This window comes from Mandrillus leucophaeus, unplaced genomic scaffold, assembly GCF_000951045.1.
Source record: "Mandrillus leucophaeus isolate KB7577 unplaced genomic scaffold, Mleu.le_1.0 Scaffold989, whole genome shotgun sequence".
Taxonomy (NCBI): domain Eukaryota; kingdom Metazoa; phylum Chordata; class Mammalia; order Primates; family Cercopithecidae; genus Mandrillus; species Mandrillus leucophaeus.
In genome coordinates, this window is record NW_012110796.1 from 83,389 (window position 1) to 105,381 (window position 21,993).

A 21,993-nucleotide genomic window follows, 5' to 3' on the forward strand; every position below is an offset into this window, starting at 1 on the left:
CATTCTCACACAACCAGGAGCCTCAGGGCTGGAACCACTCTACAAAGCTGGGCAATGAAGGTCTTTACCCAAATGTACAGGTGGCATCTCAGGCAAGGTGGTTAGGGTTAAAGGAAGTCAAGGTACTTTACAGGAGTAGACGGTTGAAGCAGAGATGGCCTCATTTCTCTTGTTCCAAGAAAAGAAGAGCCAGAGAAACTGGTCATAATGTTCTCCGTTATCCTCCTACCTAAACCCTCCTATTAGCTCTGGGTTATCCATAAAAGTAAAACACAAGTAATGAGGCCTAAGCGCAAGTCAGTGGTGTAATAAATATCTACTAATCATTGTCGTATCTTTTTTCCTTCTTCTTCATTTTCCCTCTTTCTCTATTTCCCTCTCCTTCACCTCCTTTCTCATTGTATTATTTTATGTCTAGATTCTGAATTAAGAAAGTCTTTCCGAATTAAATTTAAAAGGCTTATATTTAAAAGTTTTAAAAAATGCTTGGGTCTTGACGGCTCCTTCCCTCATTACTGTGCAGGTGATCACTGCCCCAGTGACCCAGTAAGAAATCAACCTTACAGAATGGACAGCAAACAGAAAGAGGCCCTGATTAGGCATGCCAGATAATTCAGTATTTCACACATATGAACACACACACATACAGAGCTCAAAATCGTGCATAGAGGGTCTTCCACTAACGGTACTTTAACTGAAAACTAAAGCATGGAAAACACGATTAAGTGGCTAAAAGATCACTGTTTACATCAATAAGCAAAGAAGAAAACATTTATTCATTTATCGGGTGAAGTAATTCTCTAAATCTCATCAGAGACAATGAAGGCAAACAACATCTGTGGAAAGAGTGTTGGATGAAGTTCAGATACTTATTTCTTCTTCCGGGGAGAGAACCGGCTCTGATTTGTTCTCTAGGTCCTACTCCATGAGCATGGTTTAGCAAAGTTCTAAACTAGATACAACAGCCAAGGACCCTGCCTGCGCTCTAGGAACGAGCTTTGTTGTCAGAGACAATGACACAAGCGTCCTCAGAGAGCAAGGTAACAACATCTGAGCAACACGGAGAGATACGGGATCCGGAGGGGCAGGCCCAAGCAAGGGCTGGGCACGTGACTGCACCGAACGCGCGCTCAGGTCCTCCCACGGCGACACGCACACGCTCGCTCAGGTCCTCCCACGGCGACACGCACACGCTCGCTCAGGTCCTCCCACGGCGACACGCACACGCTCGCTCAGGTCCTCCCACGGCGACACGCACACGCTCGCTCAGGTCCTCCCACGGTGACACGCACACGCTCGCTCAGGTCCTCCCACGGTGACACGCACACGCTCGCTCAGGTCCTCCCACGGTGACATGCACACGCTCCTTCAGGTCCTCCCATGGTGACACGCACATGCTCGCTCAGGTCCTCCCATGGTGACACGCACCTGGGATGAGGGATCGCGAAGGGCAGGCCCAAGCAAGGGCTGGGCACATGACTGCACTGAAGGCGGGCTCAGGTCCTCCCCCTGTAACATGTACCCGGTAAGCTCTGCAGGCTTCTGTACCAGAATGTCACATTGACAAAAACCCTTGAAAGAACACCTGGGTTCTTCAGAAAAGCCTGCTTGAAAACAGCAGTAGAAGGTACTGTTAAGAGGAAATCTTATAGTTTATCAACCTATTTTCCAAAGCTTCTCAAAAAAAGGAGAAAAAAAATCCCCCACAAAATTAAAAACTGATGGGGCTGCTATGTAATTAACTGGCAATTTCTCAGTTGCAAACCCCTGATTTGTAACCATGGCAGGTACAGAAACTACCAGCTGCATTGTACTTCCACTGTCTCCACCTGCCCCCATTTTTTCTGACAACACAGCACAGAAAACTATCTGAGCTGAAATCCCACTCTTATCAGCTTTCTTCTCCTTGGAGATTTCATAGCCCACCCCCCCTTGCCTCTTCGATCACAACTTAAGTCTCTTCATCGTTCTTGTTCTTCTGCCTTTTTCCCCAGGTACATCACAAAAATGTCATTCCCACCAGCACAAAAATACAATTTATGGACAACAAAATTAGTATCAACAAATCTCACCCTATAATGTGGGCTTTGATGAAGGAATAGATGAAGGCCCTAATAGGTTCTGAAATGGCTTTAGAACAGATACACTGGAAATCAGTGTCATCTCTTCTCATATTTTCTTGAGGAAAGAGTGACATTTTGATGTGTGTGGTGGGGGAGGTACAATTTGGAAATGGTTATCCAAATTTAAAATAAATATAACTTTTATTTTAAGTTCAGGGGGACCTAAATTTGATGTAGCAAGTTACCATTTAGGAATTTCTCCTATGGATTTACCCTATGGATTCAATTAATCATGGCATTGTTTGACATGGTACACATAAATGGAAACAAGAGAGACTGATCTAAACATTATGGTATATCCATGAGATGAAATACTATGTATCTGTTAAAAAGAATAAGGTGGAGCTGATCTAGGGAGGAGAGAAGCAGAGAAGAAAACATTTATTCATTTATCGGGTGAAACAATTCTATAAATCTCATCAGAGACAATAAATGGCAAACAACATATGTGGAAAGAGTGTTGGATGAAGTTCAGATACTTATTTCTGGAGCTGATCTAGAGCTGATCTAGACAGATGTCTACACTCTCTTGTAAAGTGAAAAAAGTGACAGAACATGGGCTAGGGAGTTATCCTTTTTTTTTTCTTCCTTCGTTTTCCCCCCACACTAAGGAGGACCTTTGGCTTGGCTTCCCTTCCCTTTTCTCTTTCTAATCTGCACTCCTCCATATGCCACCTTAACAGGCATATTTCAAAAACCTATTGCAAATGAGTCTTTCCCCAAGCAAGACAAGCAAGAAAAAGGCAGAAGTGCAGGAGAAAGGGGAAGAGCCCACGTGAACAGTTCTGAAGGGAAGAGAGTCAAGAATAAGTTGGAAAGCAGAAGAAAAGGAATGGGGTGGGGGGAGCGGGAGCTTTAAGAAAACATTCTGTGTATTATGATGGAGCCACTGTTCATGTTTTCTGAGAGACCCTGGCGAAGGTTAGGATTACTGTTGATTTTCAATCCTCTGACACCACGCTAAGACTGAGGTCTATGTGGCTCTGGAATATATTCACACTGGCCACTCTCACACAGAACATTTCCAGAAAGAAACTTTTAGCCATGCCTGTCTTTAAGGAGTGGGCCAACAGTTTGAAGATGAGGCTGATTTTTACCTTTCTGTCCTCTTAAATGGTCCTTCCCTACAGGCATATGCTAATCTCGCAAAAGAAATGAACACAACATGTGTGAACATCCTGAGAGTCCTCTTCAAAACCGGAAAAACCCTCTGTATCTCCTTATCACTCTCCAGTTCCCAAAGAAAAGTCAAATTGAATTCGTATTTGATAACATTTTAAAACAATGCGTTCAATTTTGTATTTTTCTCTCCTTTTTTGGGGGCTGGGCGGGGGCGGATTTATGGCCCATACACTGGTGCTACCAAAGGCCGAGTAGACTTTCCTGGCTTAGTCTGGGGAACTCACCATAATCTGTCACCATCTTTAACAGGAAAATGCATACCAAGTTCTGAACTGGCTAATTAACATTAGACTAAGTTAAACTTTTCAATAAAATTTATCAAGTATTTTAAAATTATTTTCATTCTACTTAATGTTTGCAATGCTAAGGGACAGACGAGTTTGCATATACAGTCACATATATATGCCGATACTATCAGAAGACATGCTATGGGCTAATACTAAATATTATACATTTTGTTGTATGTGATTTCTATCTTGTTTTATGAAACATGAAGGACCTAATGTTGAGCCGCATCATAAAAACTGAGTAAAATCTATTGAGTAAAAATAAATGACAGAGTAGCAAGAAGGGGGCTGAAGGCCATAATTTGGATAAAAATGGAATAGCAGCACTTTCTCCTCTAAGGTCAGCAATTAAAATTCAGCGAAGGTCAGGAGTGACAAAATCATCAAGAAAGACTTGACCTCCATCTAGTTGTTGCAAACAATATATTAACATTGTAAAACTGTTACAGCAGATGGCAATGCAATCATCCCTTGGTAACTCATGCCTCGCTAACCGTCTGTGACCTTGGCTAAAGGTCAGCAAAAGGCCCACCTCCAGCATCTGCAGGGAGCGGATGCATGCGGAGGCCGAGAGCACCCAGTGTGAATTCCCTCGTGCACATGTGAGAGGTGAAAACCACAGCCAACTTCTCCATTCCTGCCTTTGTTCTAAAATTGCTAACGGCGGCGTTGCAGGGTACCTGACCTATTTGCATACATTCCTTATTTTTACCTCTGCCTGAGCTAAAGGGGAAAAAGGCAAAGTATGACAACATCTACCCTGCCCATTTCTCTTAACTTTGTTGGTTCGGGTTTATTTATAGCCTTTTCCTCAACTACAGCTTTAAAAGCAAATGATTCGTACCTCACTCATGTGAAGTGGATCAATGCAGATTGGATTTCTTGAAATACCACCAAAAAGCAGCTCCTCAACACCCTCCAGGGAAGAAAAGCCAAGGGAGGCGTGGAAATTTGTCACCCAGTGTAAGAACAGAGCACACATTGACAGAGAGACTGTGACCTGCCAAACACCACGTAAATATAACCAAACGTTTTCCAAACATAACGGACTGTATTCTGGTGGCGAAGCCTTGGCCTCGCTTACAAGAAAGGCCTCTTTGTTTAACTTTAAAGTCAGTCAAACTGCCAGTTACTTAAGGGGTAAGTTAGTGCCTCAAAGAGGCCCTGGTAGATGGGGGAAGAAAAGGTTGCAAAATACATGCAGAACAGACACCTTGTAGGTGTGTGGTCTTCTTTATGGATGTGGTGGACCCATTTAAAGTTTCTGTGCTTCAGAGTGGCCTGGGCAGGGCAGTCTGGGTGTCAAAAGGAAAGCGAAGATAAGGCAGAGGACTCAGTGCAGCGCTAGCAGAGAGCCAGCGGCTGCTGATGGGGCCTGGAGAAGAAAGGGTGTTTTTCAGTCTGCGTCTTTTGGATGGAGTCGATCCGCTCACCCAGAGGCTGTGGTTTGGCTTTCTCATAGCAAGCTGTGGAGTTCAGAGAGGTAACGCCAACCATCTGACCTGCCTCTTTTTGCAACACTAAGGCTCAGAGATGAAGCCTTATCTCTTTGAATGCAATCCGTATTTTCTGAGAACCCACAAGATTGATCACACTCAGCAGGCATTTCACTGCTCATGGGAAAGTCTACAGTCTCAGCCCTCAAGCCAATTCCTTATACGTTTGATTAAAGCTGACTCACAGTCTGGATTCCAGAGCCCTTCACCCACAGGCAGTGGAGGAAACCACCTACAGAAGTCCAGGAAACATGCTCAGGGTCAGGCTGGTGCCACTGGCTGGCCAGGGACCTCTGCCATCCACCTGGCTGGTGGAGCCTCTGCCGTCTTTGGGCTCTGCACCAAGCTCCTGGCTCATGCCTGGCTTCCTGACCAAGCACCTCATTTCTGGTTTCCTACCATGAGCCCGAACAAATATCCTAGACCTGGACTCACTTCCGTTCTTATGCTGACTCTGGGAACTTCCTCTCCCAGATGTCTCCTGAGAGTCTACCTCTAGCAGGAACAGGAAGTACCCCGGGCTCTGACTTTCCCACCTGCCCCTCTTCACTTACAGCCTCTCCCTGCCCGTTGTCCTACGTTGCATAGGTCTGGTCCTGGATTCTCCCTCTGCTTCACCCCTTTGGACTGACACAGTATTTGCACAGTCTGCAAAGCTGGGAAATTAAAGATTTGCCCAGGATGGACCCCCTGTTCTCCAGGGACCGTCTCCCTCTGCCATTGCTCCCGGTCACAGGTGCTTTCAAGGTACCTTCCCATCAGCAACCTTGCTCTGTGCTAGAGACTGAGCCATTCCAACCTCAGATTATGGTCCGCTGTCTCTGTGCCCTTCCCCTTGGGCTGCTCTCAGTCTCGCCTTCTAGAATTATGTTCTCAGCCCACTGCAAATCAGGGTGCAACATCCACCAGCACCTAACTCTCAGCAGTTCAACACTACCCTCCTCAAAGCTTCTCTGAGATAAAAACACCTCAGGGCAAAACGCCTTCTGGTCTCAAGGAGCTGAGATCAGTCAAGAAGCAAAATCACCAATCGCTCCTTCACCTGACTCAAGGATAAGCTGGGGCAGGGCCATCTCCCTGCTGTCCTCCCTGGCTCACAAGGTAATTATGAAGACAAATGATTCAACTGAAAGCATAAATCCTGAGAAAGAGAAGGGACCAGGATTTACTGCCAGCCAGACCAAGGGCCCCGTATGGCCATCCTCACCTGGACCAGCAGAGGCCAATGACACAGCCTCTCAAGCTAGGTCTGAGCCCGCGTTCCTCTCCAGCTCCCCCAGCACCCTGAGCCTGCCTTTGTCATGGCAAGCGCCACATCGTATTGTAATCATCTGCTCCAGATCGAGACAGCATCTAATTAGTTTCTGTACACCCACGGTGCCTGACAGGCAGAAGGAACTTTACAAGTGATGAATGAATGCATAAGTGAATGAACAAGGGGGAATGAATAAAATAAGACTTGGTTTTACGCAGTGGTTGAGAAGCAGCTGGAAATCCTCCATGCAAAGCAGTAATCGGAATGACTTCACAACATCGATCTTTGCCCAACGTGAAGACATCCCAGCCCTTGTGTTACCCTCTCCCTGGGACTCGCCTGTATGGCTCCATGGTCCGAGTACCATAGAACAAGGCTTCCTCCAACAGGCCGAGGTTGATGCAGGCATCCATGGCGCAGTCGAGCACCTTCAGCTGGTAGATGTTGATATCGGGAAGCCGCTCAGAATTGCTGCTGATGATCGCCTGGCACATGGCCAGAACCTGCTCCCACTCTGTTATTAACCTTAGTTAAGGATTCATTGTCTTCATCGAGAAAAAAACCAAAGTGAAATTAGATTCTCTAAAAGGCTGAAGAGCTCCCAAGCGCAGGAGGGAGGGAAGCACCCGTTACTTTTCACAGAGGAGCCGCCTGAAAACACACTTGAGAAACAAAAACACACAAGTGGCATCTCAGTGAAGTAAATTCTGTTTACATCAACAGACTAGCGTGTAACCAGGCCTGCGCTTTGGAGTTTTAAAACTTTCAGGCCTGGCGCGGTGGCTCACGCCTGCAATCCCAGCATTTTGGGAGGTTGAGGCAGGAGGATCACGGGGTCAGGAGATCGAGACCATCCTGGCTAACACGGTGAAACCCTGTCTGTACTAAAAATACAAAAAATTAGCCGGGCGTGGTGGTGGCGCCTGTAGTCCCAGCTACTCCAGAGGCTGAGGCAGGAGAATGGCGTGAACCCGGGAGGCGGAGCTTGCAGTGAGCCGAGATCACGCCACTGCACTCCAGCCTGGGCGACAGAGCAAGACTCTGTCTCAAAAACAAACAAACAAAAAAACGCGAAAACAAACAAAAACTTCTAAAGACCTGTTCTTTCTTCACACTCCTAGATGTGTTCTCTTTAAATCTAGTCATAAATAAATGCAGTCCTTTATTAAATTGGACTAAAGATTAAGTTAATTCGGTTTTAAATTATTTACTGTTAGCTTCTGTTTAAAAACTGATTTGAAATTAAAGATGCTTTAGAGAGATTCCTTTTTCAAAAGGAAGAGCTCATGTTTGCTTCTGTGTTATCTGAGTTCTGGGCATACATGAACCCAAATACACACACAACCCACAGGCACACACGAGGTGGAGCAATGTGAAGAAATAGATTTCCACGGGATCTCATCTTTTTCGATTATAAAGCAAAAGTGACCCAAGCCTATACTTAACCAAATAATTAAAATCTGTGCTATTTTAAACCCCCAAAATAAGAGACAATATTAGGAACGTGGCTTATCACATAAATTGCTGGCAAGGGAAACGATGCTTTAAAAAGGATGGGGAGAAGACTCAATATCCGCTTCTCAGTAACACTGACTTTCTGATTAACTATGAGTCAATAACAATCTCATGTAGCCTTGGAGTGACTTCACTTTTTAGAACTGATATTCCCTGTCTTAGAGGGGCAGTCAGAGGACTGAGGACATGGTTTATGGAGCATGCTTTGAATCCCTCCCCGGTGAATTCTCTGGGAAACAGAGCGAAGGCGAGAGTGCAGGACCCTGGGACCTCATAGTTTCTTCACTGTGCACTGTTAGGCGAGTCGGAGACCAAGGAGGGTCCTGAGCTGGGACTTGCCCTTCTCTCACTCCTGTCCCACCTTCACCCAGTGGAGCTCCAGATTCATCTGCTTCGTATGTTGTCATTCCAGTGGGAGAAAAGGTTTTGAAGATCGGAAATGGCAGCCTAGCCTTCGACTGTAGTAAAGCTAGATTCAGATCTAATCTAGTCCCGTCATTTATCAGACTTGAGGTTCTGAGGAAGTCAAAGTGCTTAATGATACACCAGAAATAAAAATGACTAATGTCAATGTAAGAATGAGTAATATACTGTATGTAAAATGACACAATTTGTCATGTGTCCTCTCATGAGCCAGGTGAAGTTCTGGGTGTCAGAGACACAGTGGGGAACATTTCATGGCATGCACAAGGCACACACGACATAAGCATTAGTGCCTTCCACCTTCCCTCTGTGACGTGACCTCTGAGCCTGACTGGGCTTAAAGAAAGTGGTTCAGTGGACTGACTTTGACTGAACTTCCCTTCATGCCCCCACACCCCTCCCACTCCCACATGACCTGGTCTCTTTACAATCCATGCTTTCTGTGCCATCCCCGGCCCCTAATTCAAAACCCTCTTCATGGAGGTCCTAACAGAGCATGCCCAGCCCTGAACAGCCAACCCACTGTGTATGCTCCCCTCTCTGTCCAGCAAAACCTTCCTCTTTGAGTGTCCATGCCCTTCTCAGAACACGGTTTTCCAAAACATTAGCAAATACTTCTAATAAAGCAATCAAGCCATTCCTGAGAGCAGGGACGAATACCTTTATGAACTTTCAAAGGAAATATGTTTTCTTTCCAGCAAAGGCTTCCCAGAGGCCCAATATCTTACTCCAAAAGATGAGTTCCTTGACGAGAATTTAAAGCACCACAATGCACAGCTGAGAGCCTTTTCTGTCACACCCACGCAAAAACATGAGTCCTGTCTTGGAGGAATTGACCCTGATCCTAAAAAAGTTTCACTTCCTGAAGAAAAGTGAGTCCATGATTTGCTCTGGCATTCATCTGACATGTATGTTCAAAGTTTGCTGAATGTATCCCCTAGAGGTTGGGGGAAGCAGTATCTTAGGCAATGCACTGATTTTGTAACAGATTGCTGGGCTAACCTCTGTGGCTTTTCATTCCAGGATTAGAGATTTGACGAACTGTCAGGAGGAATGACTGTCTCTCACACAATGCTAGACATTTCTGTGGCAAGACTTGTACCTTATTTTAACATTGTGCTGTTTGACCTCCACGATTATTTGCCCGTTCATTTATGTATGTTCCCACTTATTCTAAAGAGGTTTGAGGTGACAGGCCTTAGAAGTAAAAGCCAGATGTGATGTACTGCACTCACTCATAGGAATGCATCTACTTTATCCCCCAGCAAGCCGGAAGGGACTACGTGCCAATTTTCCTTCGCAACACTGGCAACTGTCTCTTGGCAAACAAGGCAAAACCTTTCCTGCAAAGCACCCCAGTGAGCAAAAAAATGGAATAATTTTAACTAAGAGGCTTTTCCCCCAAGTTACTACTGACATGTATTTGCTCAAAGATTTAGTCCCTGGCATCTGTGTGGTGTTTATTACAAGTGACTCTGTTCCAGTAAGGAGCTGAGCTCTAGACCTAGCAGGAGCTGGATAGCCTACCCAAAGAGAATAGATTCTTAATGGACAGAACAGATACCCTTTTTTCCTGAATACTTTTAAATGACCATAAGAGGATCAGGGGAAAACAGAAAGAGCAGCACAGTAAATTCACTTGGGAATTACTCAACTCATTGAGACTCAGACTGTCAGTCCACAGAGTCTGTATCCACTTGATCATATTACTCTACTGCTTAAAAAATCATCGCACGGCCCCCTCTCACCTATGAAGTCTAATCTGTGCATGGCAGTTAAGGCCGTGCCACCTTCCCCTCCTCTCATACTGCACACTCGGCAGCTTCTCGGCAGCAGTGCATGTTTTGTGCATCTGAACACGTCATCCCTTGTGTTGGACGCCTCTTCTCTTGGTTGGCCTGGTGAACTCCCACTAATCCTCCCAGACGCAGCTCACTGGTCACCTCCTCTGTGAAATCTTTTAACTTCCCAGAGTTGACTATTGTGTCTTTGACGCCGCTGTAAGTCTAGATCTTTACCAAAATATGTATTAATGGACATTTTACTACCCCGCTATGCAGGAGAGTAGTGAATGCAGGGCTGTGTTTTCTAACTTCTGTCTGAACCATCAGGTGAATGATGACCGGCAAGGTACTCAGCATACAGTCCGTTTTCAGTAAAACCTTGTACGGTTGAAACTGAACTCTGGCTGGGTTATCCGTGGGCCCCAATACCATGGCCAGGGCCCAAACAGAACGAGTCTACTCCTCTGCACATAAAAAGCTCTTTGAGCCCATGAACAGGGGCCTCCTGTTCCAGAGTGGACTGTCTTCCCAGTATCTTCTATCTCATCATAGACAGGGCTTCAAATCCCTCCTTAATTTCAGTTCCACCCCTCAAAACCAGTTGTTTTAATACTTCCTACCTCAAACTGAATAGAAAATTCTAGAAATAATCGGACCAATACTATCATCTTCTAATCAATATTAATGCAGCCCAAGATCACAGTAGTAAGATGATATTATACTCTTAAATGTTGTTAAATTTTGCTGTTTACTAAAGCCCAAATTTATTTTCACATGTTCTTATGCGTATTTCATATTTGAACTTTTTGATCCAAATAGAAATGTATATATGTTCTTGTTATATTTCATCTCTTTAAAACTTGGACACCATTTAAACATTTAGGGATCTTTTGAAGTCTTTTTTTCTTTTGAGATACAGATTCTATCATCCTCCCTCTGTTATCCTCCCCATCTACGACACTTTGGAGATTTCATAAACCTGTCCTCAGTATCCTTGTTCGAGGTATGGAATTATGAATTAAAGAGGACCGAGATGGAACAACGCTCCAGAATGACATTGAATCATTCAACATCATTTTTTCAGTGTAGCTATTCAGTCAGTTTTGCTAACATCTAACGTAAGTTTCTTGACTACTTTTCGCCAAATCCCTTTCTGAAGTCTTGATACAAACGTTACCAAAGAAAGCCACGTCTCTGGATTCACTCGCTCTTGGAGAAACCCTGTAGCATCATGATGATCACTGCTTCCTTTTCCATTCCTTAGTAACCAGTCCAAGATTCTTTGCCAAGACTGCTAATCAGCTCAGAGGGCTATCAACTCAAAATTATGTCCTTCACCTTTAAAACTGGAGACCTCCCTCTACCTCCCTCTCTAGCTCTTTACAACTCTTTTAATAGCATCATCAGCAAATTGGAAACGTTCTTAGTGCCTGGAATATAATTTACCCCCAAGTCTCTGAATGACCTTTTGCAGTCTTTTCATCCACCTTGATCTCTTCCTTCGTGCCTGCTGTCTCCCTTCATCGCAGCTTTGCTCCAGTGAACTCCTCTACCAGGAGCGGCCTCCCTCTCAGCCTCGGCCTATCCAAATCCTGCCCCTGACTCAGGCTATCTTTTGCACCGTAAAACATCCGTGGAGCCTTCCCCATTGACCTTCATCCTACGTGATCTCTCCTTACTCTGAACTTTGGCCCACCTGTGGTCATTACTATTCACGCCGAGAAAATGTGTCGTGCAGCAAATCCCCGCTGCCACTGTAGTCATGCCTGGTTTAATACGAAGCTTCTGGGTCTGAGGGTCAATGGCACTGAATGACAAGGATTCTGAGCTATTCTTTCCTGGAGATGTACGTGGTTATGGGAGAAGATAATTGAGGAATTTGTCACCTTTTACACGTAAAGAGACTAATACTTACTTTCCTACTACTATTGGGCCATGAGTGTTGATTATTACCTAAAGGTAGTGAGTTATTATTCATGCTGATCTTGCCACGATCTTCCTTGTCATTACTCAAACCGCTGACCGGGGTCGGGGGTGCGGCCTGTGACCATGGAACAGAGTGAAAACCACTGGCTCATGGAGAGGTCAAACCCCGCCTTTGGCCTCATTACCACAGGGCTTCAAGAAAACAAGAAAACAATCCCAACCGTCCAGCTCAATCCACAGGCGAAAGGATACTCCAGTGTGCCTTCAGTTCTTCAATTTTTTTCAGGGATTCTTGAACTTCCTTCCATACTTGCTCATCACCAGTTAGCATATCAGCATCCTGCTCAGGCCAGAAAAGGAAGACAAATAACCCAGTTAGTAGCACGCAAAGGACCCGAATAGACCTTTCTCCCAGATATACAAAAGGCCTGCAAGGCCATGAAAAGATGCTTGACATCATTTATCATCAGGGAAATATAAAGCAAAACCACAGTGAGATATTACTTGATACCCACTACCACAGCTATAGTCAAAAAGACAGGATAACAGCAAAGGCTGGTGAAGACGTGGAGAAACGGACACCCTCACACACTGCTCATGAGAATGCAAAATGGTAGCTTTGGAAAACACTCTGGAAGTTCCTCAAAGGGTTCAACGTAGAGTTTTCATATTACCAATTAGAGTTACCATATTAACAATCCTACTCCCAGGTGTCTACCCAAGAGAAATGAACACATATGTTCAACAAAACTTGTTCACAAATATTCATAGCAGCGTTGTTCATAATAGGCAAAAAATGGAAACAACTCACAGGTCTATCAACTGACATGGTATATGTCCAGACAATGGAACATGATTCCACAATGAAGTACTGACACATGCTACAACATGGATGAACCTTTCCACAATGAAGTACTGACACATGCTACAACATGGATGAACCTTGACTACATTACGCTAAGTGAGAAGCCAATCACAAAGACCACACGTATGACTCCATGGATATGACATGTCCAGAAGAGGCAAATCCACAGAGACAGAGAGTCGATCAGTGGTTGCCTAGGGCTAAGAGGACTGGAGGGAACTGGAAAGTCACTGCTAATGGGTAGGGGTTTCTCCGGGGGTGATAAAAATGCTCTAAAATGGACACCATGCTAGCTGCACAACACTGTAAAGAGACTGAAAACCACTGAACTGTACACTTTAACTGGGTGAATTTCATCACACGTGAATTATACCTCAATAAAGCAGATATTTTTAAAAAACAGAAGGGGAATAGGATAAATAGTTATTTGTTAGGAGACCTACAGCTAAAACCTTACTAAGAATAAAATACAACTACACCCACGTGAAGCAATTCTGACTCTTCCACCTAAACACAAAACCCCCAACACTGAAAAAATGCAGAAGAACATAAAATTATGAGCTACCACGTACGAAATGTCTGCCCCTCCTATTTAGTAAGCAGGTCTTCTGTTTCCCGTTGGCCAGTGTACCTCTGGCATCTAGCACAGTGCCTGGCACATAGTAGTTGCTTAATCAGCACTTGTTGAATGAATGACTGAAAACCACATGTGCGCACAATGCTGAAGACTTTACTGATATTGTCTTATCTTCACACAGTTCTTTTGTGTAAGATCATATCCCATGGGGTAACACAGGCAGGGAGTGGGAGAAGTCTACCCTGGTCAGGCAATGACTATTGTCTACAGAATACTGAAAAATAATAATAAAACCAATGAAAAGTACATCTGATGTTTACTGCGTGCAACAATTCAGAGGTGAAATATTCTTCCCCCCAGGTCAGAGGGTGCCTAACATCTTTCTCCCTAATGTATCACTGATCCTACCCAGCTTATAGATGGCAAAACTGAGACTCAGTTAAGTGATTTTCCTGAAAATCACCAGCTTGGAACCAAAATTTCAACCCAGGTCTGTCTGATTCCAAAAGGCTATTTTCTTGGCAAATGTTACTCTGTTTACCACAGATGCTGCTATGGTCTTTTCAGCATGCTCAGCAAGTCCTGCTTCTTTAAAGTTTCACTAATAGGCAGCCACCAGCCAGGTGTGGCTATTTCAATTTCAATTAATTAAAACAATAAAAAACTCAGTTCCTCAGCCGCAGCAGCCACATTCCAAGAAGCTAAGAGCCACATGTGGCTTTGGCTACCACACTGAACAACCGAGATACAGAACAGTTCACTATGTCACTGCAGAAAGTCCTGTGGGACGTGCTGCTTTCAGGTGGCTCGTCAGAGGGTAAGCACTCTCATAAGACACTATTCGAAACCAGGTGTTCAATATCCATGAGACTGTCAACGGGTGTCAGGGACAAGAACCATCCTAGGAGGTTATATGAAAGCAGGGCCAGCGTGGGGGTGACATAAGGGTGAGGAAGGAGGGACTTTTCCATACTGTAGACATCTCCCTGGAGACTCTTACGTGCCCGTTGAAGGAGGCTTATACAATGACCCCATGAGAGCCACTGCCAGAGTCAGCCTGTGTTTCTGGGAAGAAGAAACATCACTCAAGTGCGCGGGGGCAGAAAAAAAGGTGGGAGGGCACTACGAGCCGCAGAAAAAAAGGCTGGAGGGCACTACGAGCCGCAGAAAAAAAGGCTGGAGGGCACTACGAGCCACAGAAAACAGATCCTGAGACTCTCCTTCTCAGGCTGAGGCGGTGGGTGTGTGGATGAGGAGAGGGGAGCACTTCTGTCTGTGTAATTCGGCTTTGCGGGCCTCTGTGTGTATGTGCTGTGCCTATGTGTGATATAGTAGAATGGTTTTTAAAAGGACACCATAGGTGCACTTTTTTTTTTTTTTAAAGGAAATCCTAAATACATCCCCAGCTTTCTGTACACAGAGGACGGAGGAGATAAAATGCTCTTAAGACAGTAAACAACAGGCTAGGTGTGGTGGCTCATGCCTGTAATCCCAGCACTTTGGGAGGCTGAGACAGGAGGATCACCTGAGGTCAGGAGTTTGAGACCAGCCTGGCCAACATGACAAAACCTCGTCTCTACTAAAAATACAAAAACTAGCTGGGTCTGGTGGTGCGTGCCTGTAATCCCAGCTACTTGGAAGGCTGAGGCAGGAGAATTGTTCAAACCTGGGAGGCGGAGGTTGCAGTGAGCCGAGACCATGCCACTGCACTCCAGCCTGGACAACAGAGCAAGACTCCGCCTCAAGAAAAAAAAAAAAAGAAGAAGAAGGTAAACAACAGTCTCCCTCCGAATGCTTGCTCTAAGTCCATCGTCATCTCCTAAAAATCACCTCACTCTCCTGTTCCAAAGCCTTCAGCAACTTCCCACGGCCTCCTAGATCAAGCTTACCCGTTAGATCTTGACCATCGTGGCCATTCCTGAGTGAATATTCCAGTTTTACATTTCACAACTGGCAGCTTAAACCCTAGACCTAAGCTTGCTAGTCTCTATGGTAAGCAGAATAATGGAGCCCCAAAGATGTCCACGTCCTGCTCTCCAAAACCTGTGAATATGTTCGGTCACACTGCAATGGGGAACTGAGTTGTAGACGGGATTAAGGTTGCTCATCAGCTGACCTTAAAATAGCTGAGAGTTCCCCGGACTTTCCAGGTGGGTCCAGTCTAATTACAAGGGTCCTTAGAAGTAGAAGAGGGAGGCAAACGAGGAGGTCAGGGGATGTGCTGTGTAACCAGAGGCCGGCAAAGGCAAGGAACCCAGTCCCCTGGAGCTTCCAGAAAGGACAACAGCCTTGCCCACACCTTGATTTTGGCCCACTGAGACTTGGGTCAGGCTTCCAGCCTACAGAACTCTAAAATAATCAGTCGGAGCTGTTTTAAGATGCTGTATTTATGATCCATTGTTGCAGCAGCTATAGAAAATGTGGTCCCTAACATACCTTCCGCTCTTCTGGCCACTGGGGCTGTTTGTGCCTGGCCCTCTCTGTACCTGAAATTAGTCAGTCAGATCACTCATTTATTCCATTAACACTTACTGAGTACCTAACCAGGCACTGTTCTAGGCAGTGGGGATAGAGCAGTACATAAATCAGATAATCATCATGTTCACACTGAAGAGACAGGGTGGAACACACAGTAAGAGAAGATACACACCTGCGCGCACACACACGCACACACACACATTTTGTTGGGGGAAAAACAGGGAAGAGGCATGGGGAATATTGGCACCAAGGAGTTCATTTTAAACAGCATGATTGGGGCAGGTCTCACTAAGATGGTATTTGAGTAAAGCTGTAAAGGAGGTGGAGGTGTAGGAGACAGGAGTTCCACGGAACGGGGAGGGCAAGTGCAGAGGCAGAAGAATGCCCGAATATTCCAGGAACAATAGAGGCCAGTGTGGCCAGAGCTTGTGGACTGCAGTGTGTGTGCATGTCCTGTCTTCCCCACTTCATTGTCAACTCTTCAGAGCTGAATATAGGTCTTCTTCTTCTTAGATCCGGCCTCTCCCAAATATCCAGCACGTAACAAACGCTCTGCTGAATGTCTCTAGAATGGATCTGGAAGAAGTGAACTAACTTGGTAATGATTTGATGTCTCTTGTGTTTATTTCAGTTATTCCTCACTACATCTTTGAAAGGCATCAATACCTGTAATTTACAAATGAGGTGCAAGATAGTCCTGAAGGTTACATAATTGGTCCAAATGTCCTTCTACCCCTGATTACCAGAGGTAGGATTCAAACCCAGGTCTGGCTGGCTCCAGTGCCCATTCTCTTTCTACTACCTTCATGCTTAAATTTTGTTTGTTTCTCTCCTGGACTTGCTTAAAAGGTGAAACTCATGTCTGAGTTAATACATTCAAAGTATCTTCACCCATGTTTCCTAAGCTCTTCCTAGTACTAGCACGTTCAAGAGGAGAGTAAAATCCTCCAACATAGAACCCACAGCAGATCTCGTGTTCTTCTACCAAGCAGGGTGAGATGGCAGCCCAGGGCAGAACAATTTCATATGGGAATTATAGTCACAACTACATTTGCCACCAGTGAACATAATCTGATTAGCTGTTCTTTCAGGTTGACCTTAAGCCTTTATTTGCTTAACAGAAGAGCAAGCAGGCTTTGAAACTGCTCCTAAACATTTAGAAAGGATACCTCTGAGAGCATTTTACCCTGGAGCTAGACAAAGTCACACTCATGAACAGCTATCACCTCCCTGCAGTGTTCCACTACGGTGACTGCCTCTCAGGTTCCAGCTTCCCCTGACCCTACCCATCCACTGTGGCTGCTACTCACAATTACGTCTACACTGGGTCTGTCTCATCTCCCCTCTCTCCACCCCGGGCCGGAGGAAAACATTCAGTTGCACAGGTGTATCAATAGGGCATGTGTACAGAAACAGAAAAACTACTTAGGGAAGCATAATTTAAATCTTCTACTTTTCTGATTTGCAAATAGGAGAGTAAATTACTATGTTTTTTAATCACAGTCCCTGAGGTATAAAATTAGTAAATTTATATCCTTATTTTCATTATTTCATATCCAAACGCAAGGACACTTGATATAATTCAGGACAAAGTTATTCAGGAAAACAAAAATTTCTTTGAATTTTACTTTTACCGCGTAAAAGGAGCTTGAATGGGTGAGTCCTGACATTTTTTTTTAGGGGATAGAAATACTCATTTTACATTCATTTAAACATCAAATATACTATTGCTGAATTTTCTACAAATGCTAAAAAGAATTCAGCCTAGAAGCAGAAGGATTCCTAAGAAAGTTGGCTTTCCTGGGAAATGACTGAGAGAATTAAGAACCTGCTGGTTCCAGCACTGGTGGCATCTCTGCCCTGACCCACTGCATGACCCCGGACAAGCCTTCCTTCTCCTGGCGCTCAGCTTCCTCGCCTGAGAAGGAGCAGCTGGTCTAGGTGGCCGCTATGGAACCACGCTAGTGATCGCAGCAGTGCAGAGCCAGTCTAGCTCCACCTCCGGCGACCACTCTCTTGCACAGCCCCAGGGAAGTCCTTCAATTTAAACAGTACGATCATGGAGATAGTTCATTTCAGGCAGAACTGTGCTGCTGTTCTCAGGTAAAAACGAGTCTCATTTCTCCATTCTCTCTCTGACCGCACAAGACCCTTGACACTGCCATCCCGATTCACTCACCCCGTTCTTTCCCCTCACAGCTCCACCCCAAAATCCTACCCACGCCTGTCTCTGACTGAACTGCACCCACTCTTCCAGCTAAAATCGCCGTCCTATGGCTTCTGTCAGGACTCGGAACGTGGTTTCCGCCGCTTCCTCGGCTCACCACTCCATTTAACTCTCTGGCTTTCTTCCCGTTTGTCCTTTGGGGACACAGCCCCTGAGGTCGTCTATCAGGAAACCTTCTCTGGTTCTGCCTTCTGGGTTAGCCTGGCCCTCCAGGCCCCTCTGCACACTCCCTAGCTCTGAGCTGACATGAATGATCTCCTGGGCTGCCTCCCAGGTATCCTGAGAAGGTCCTGAGGGGCCAGGACCTCATCACAGCTGTATTCCCAGTGCCCGCAAGGTAAATCACTCAGTAGATATTTGGTGATGGAGTGAATGAGAAGTGGGTCTTCCACAACCCATGAGTGACAGAGTATCACAAGAATAAAATACCTCAACTCCACCATGACAAAGAGAATCCCAACCAAGACAACAGGTTGTTCTTTTCACAGCACACGTCTACCTTGACTCTAATATTACCACACTAAGGTCAGATACGTTCCCACTGCAGCTGTGCGTATTTGTCAAATACTACAGCTGGCATTGGTCATCTTTTAGAGGCTAAGTGTGACACCCTCCCCCAGTGTAGGAAACCTCACGCTGACTCCGGACCCAGGCTTTCTGACAGTCGCATCAAGGGTTATTTGGGGGAGTGGGCTCGGTTACCTCTCCTGGCTTCTACCTCAAACACCATCCTGAGTTTCTAACAGTGCTCTTGGCCCAGAGGTCCCTGGCTCCATCTATCCCTGGATGAATCAGTGAGGCCACCTACATTCCTTCATCCATAGCTGCTGAATCAATACCCTGGGATCACTTCCTTCACTGTAAAAATAGGTACCAGATGATATGAGATCATCTCACCACCACATAAAAGGGTATCACTCAACACGGTTATATTCAATTGGCCAGACGCTTCCTTTGGGTTTCAGAGTAGGAATTTTACCTGCCAGATACCAGTAGTCGCTGTGAATAACAAAGCTACATTTCTTCCATAGGGAAAGTTTGAAGTCCAGCCAGGCTAGCTGAGTATAAACTCGGGAAAGTGGCCACTGGCTCTGTCAGGTTAAACATCACACAAATCCGCCCAGACCCACCTTGCAGCTCGAACACTCGAACAGATGTGTTCACTTAGCTTGCAAGCGTTTGATGTTGCAACTCTTACGCTGGGCCAATTTCAGATGGTTCTCATTAAAAAGAAGAGGAACAGGAGAAAGGTAATCTGCTTCCCAGTACTTCCTGTTATCCAGGACTCATGCAAACTCTAATTAGCTTGAAAAGAGATGGCGTACAGGATGGAAAATAAAATTAATTAACACTTACAAACTTTTCCAGTAATTCAATAATTCGTGTCTTAAAAGGAAGAAAAGTTTTTAGTTTTTAAAGTAGAATGAGGTTCAAATACATTGTCTGCACTCAGGAGAGAGATTGGAAAGTCCTGAAATTCAAAATTATGAGGTAATTTGCAGTGTCTTTGACTGACGTAGTCTGGTTGGGGCAATATACTGGGACTAGATTAATATACATCATTCAGAAACCTTTATGATTAACAGAAAACATCTTTGCTGGAACCAATTTCCACCTCCTTTGGCAAAAACAACTGAAAGCAGTTCAGATGTAACTGGAGGGGAAAACTGTCTCTTTCATCAAGTGGAAAAATAGTGGCTAAAAATAGAGCATTCACTGTATCAACTACAGACCAGGCAGCGGGCATTATGGGCTGGGGAATAAGGAAAAGGAAGGAGTGTTCTCAGGTGGAAGCATGATCAAATTGTAGTATGTTCTAATTAGCAATTAATCAGCAAATGTACACAATGATTAACAGAACTTAGTGGAAAAGAATGCCGGGCTTGGAACCGTAAGATGTGGAACTGCATCCCTACTGCATATCCCTGCTGCACAGCTGTGTAGTCTCAGCAAGTCCTTCAACTGTCCTGAGGCCGAATTTCTTCAGTGGCAACAATTTCCTAAGGAGATGCACCTTCTCACCCTTTCCTCTGCACCCTCTAGAGTTCCTTATATCCTAAATGTCACAGTGGCCCGAGTTTTCAATCCCCAGCCAACAGGAGGCTGACTAGAGTCAGCTGTGTTTGGTGGGAAGGAAAAAAACGGTGGAGGAGGGAGCACATTACAACGTAATCAAGAACCAACTATGCTGTGGCCCCACATCTCTGCACATCCCAATCCCTTTGCCGGGAAGGCTCTTCCTCAACGTAGTCATCCAAGCAAACTTCTCTGATCCAACACAAACCACACCAGACAGCCTCTGACATCCACAGGCACAATCCCTGTGCACCTTCCACTGGCTTTTACGATGCGTGCTCTGCTGCCTGACGGCAGTGAGTGTAACTGTGATGCAGACGAAAAGCATGTCCTCCAGATGCTGTCATCAGCCCACAGATGAAGTAAAATTGGCTTTGAAAGGTTATTTTTTCATCTGTTTCACGAAATTGTGGGATCTCAGTGCCTTTAACAGATGTCCGCAAGCAGGACGTAGCAGGGCTTTGAATTCTGAGTCCAAGCAGCTGCTTGCATCCTCGCAAGAGCCCAAAGTTCCCGCCTCCTGCTGCTTCACCCACCTCCCTGAGCAGGCCGACCCCAGGGTGGATGTCCTCCTCTCAGATGAGACAGCCGTCTCCCGTCGGGCAGCCCTGTCACTCCCTTGGATCCAACTGAGGAGCACTTGGGCAATCAGGGGCTGTGAACCCAGTCCAAACACAAATGCTCGTGGCGAGGAGAGAAACTCATGCAACAGCTGAAGCCACTGGCAGCTCTGTTCCGTTCCACTTTACATTCCCACCGTCGCTGCCACCATTTGCCAAATGCCCATTTAGCTTTAGATCTCAGGCAGAAACAGGGCTCTCCTGCAACTACACATTTCTGCAAAGCCACATGTTCAAACCAACTGCAGTTTCAAGGTTCAGTCTCCAGCTACACAGAATTGCCAGAAGGAAGGGAATATTCCCTTCATGGCTTCTGGGAAAGGGACCACAGCCTTGAAGGCAGGAAGTCAGAACTTCTAGAACCACAAAAGGCCTTTTCCAGCTACAGCCTCAACACCTCCCCTCCCTCTGTGTGGGGTGTTCCCATCCCAGTGAATAAAACTGCTTCTCAGAGAAGTAAGCTCATGTGCTTACATAAAATCAAGTCAACCTGGAGAGAATAAAAACAGCATCTACACATTGACGGCAGTTTGAAAGCCTACCTCTGTCAGCGGTGCTTGCTAAAAATCAGACTTTTGTAGAAAAGCCTTTTGTAGAAAACTAGCATGATGGGCTGATACACAAGGGCAGTTAAACACACATGAATACTTTTAGGAAGGAGACACTTGCTTGCACCCTCCCACCATACTGGAAAGATACGTTCCTGATATAACAACATATAATGGGGATTAGATGACGCAGAGGGCTATGAGCTCCACTTGCAAGTGTATATTCGGACAAATTCTTTTCACATCTGTAGAGAGACTACCAAATGGACGGCTTAGGCTGCTGTAAGGCCATACTCACGACTCCTACCAAAGTCCTGCCAATACTGTTGTGTAAACACTACCAGGTGGGAGGTTTGAGATTCTAGGAAAAATGCAAAGATTTTGTGGGAAAACTGTTCTCCTGACAATAGCCATTAAGATAAAGTACATCTCCAAATTTCTGGGTGAGTTTTGTTGTAATGAAGACCAAAGCCGTAGCCCTCATCTCCTTTAATCTGCCAAATCTCCATCTTTTATATTTTCTTCTTTGGGGACAGATGCTCTCATTCTCCTCTACAAACAGTTAAAAATGCTTTAAGCTGCAGCAGAACAGATTCAAGTGAGGTTTAAGG

At 45.3% G+C, this 21,993-nt stretch overlaps 1 protein-coding gene across 1 annotated transcript in view; it reads right to left on the reverse strand.

The window, feature by feature from the left end:
* LOC105532834 (histone-lysine N-methyltransferase SMYD3-like) overlaps positions 1-21,993 on the reverse strand; it is a gene marked incomplete at its 3' end in the record, with an annotated part of 469,568 nt that overhangs the window by 79,223 nt on the left and 368,352 nt on the right. The window contains exons 5-6 of the mRNA XM_011971138.1: positions 12,244-12,331; positions 6,683-6,857 (exon numbers count right to left, since the gene is read on the reverse strand). Coding sequence (XP_011826528.1) covers positions 6,683-6,857; positions 12,244-12,331 — 263 coding nt within the window. The remainder of the gene's footprint in view (positions 1-6,682; positions 6,858-12,243; positions 12,332-21,993) is intronic.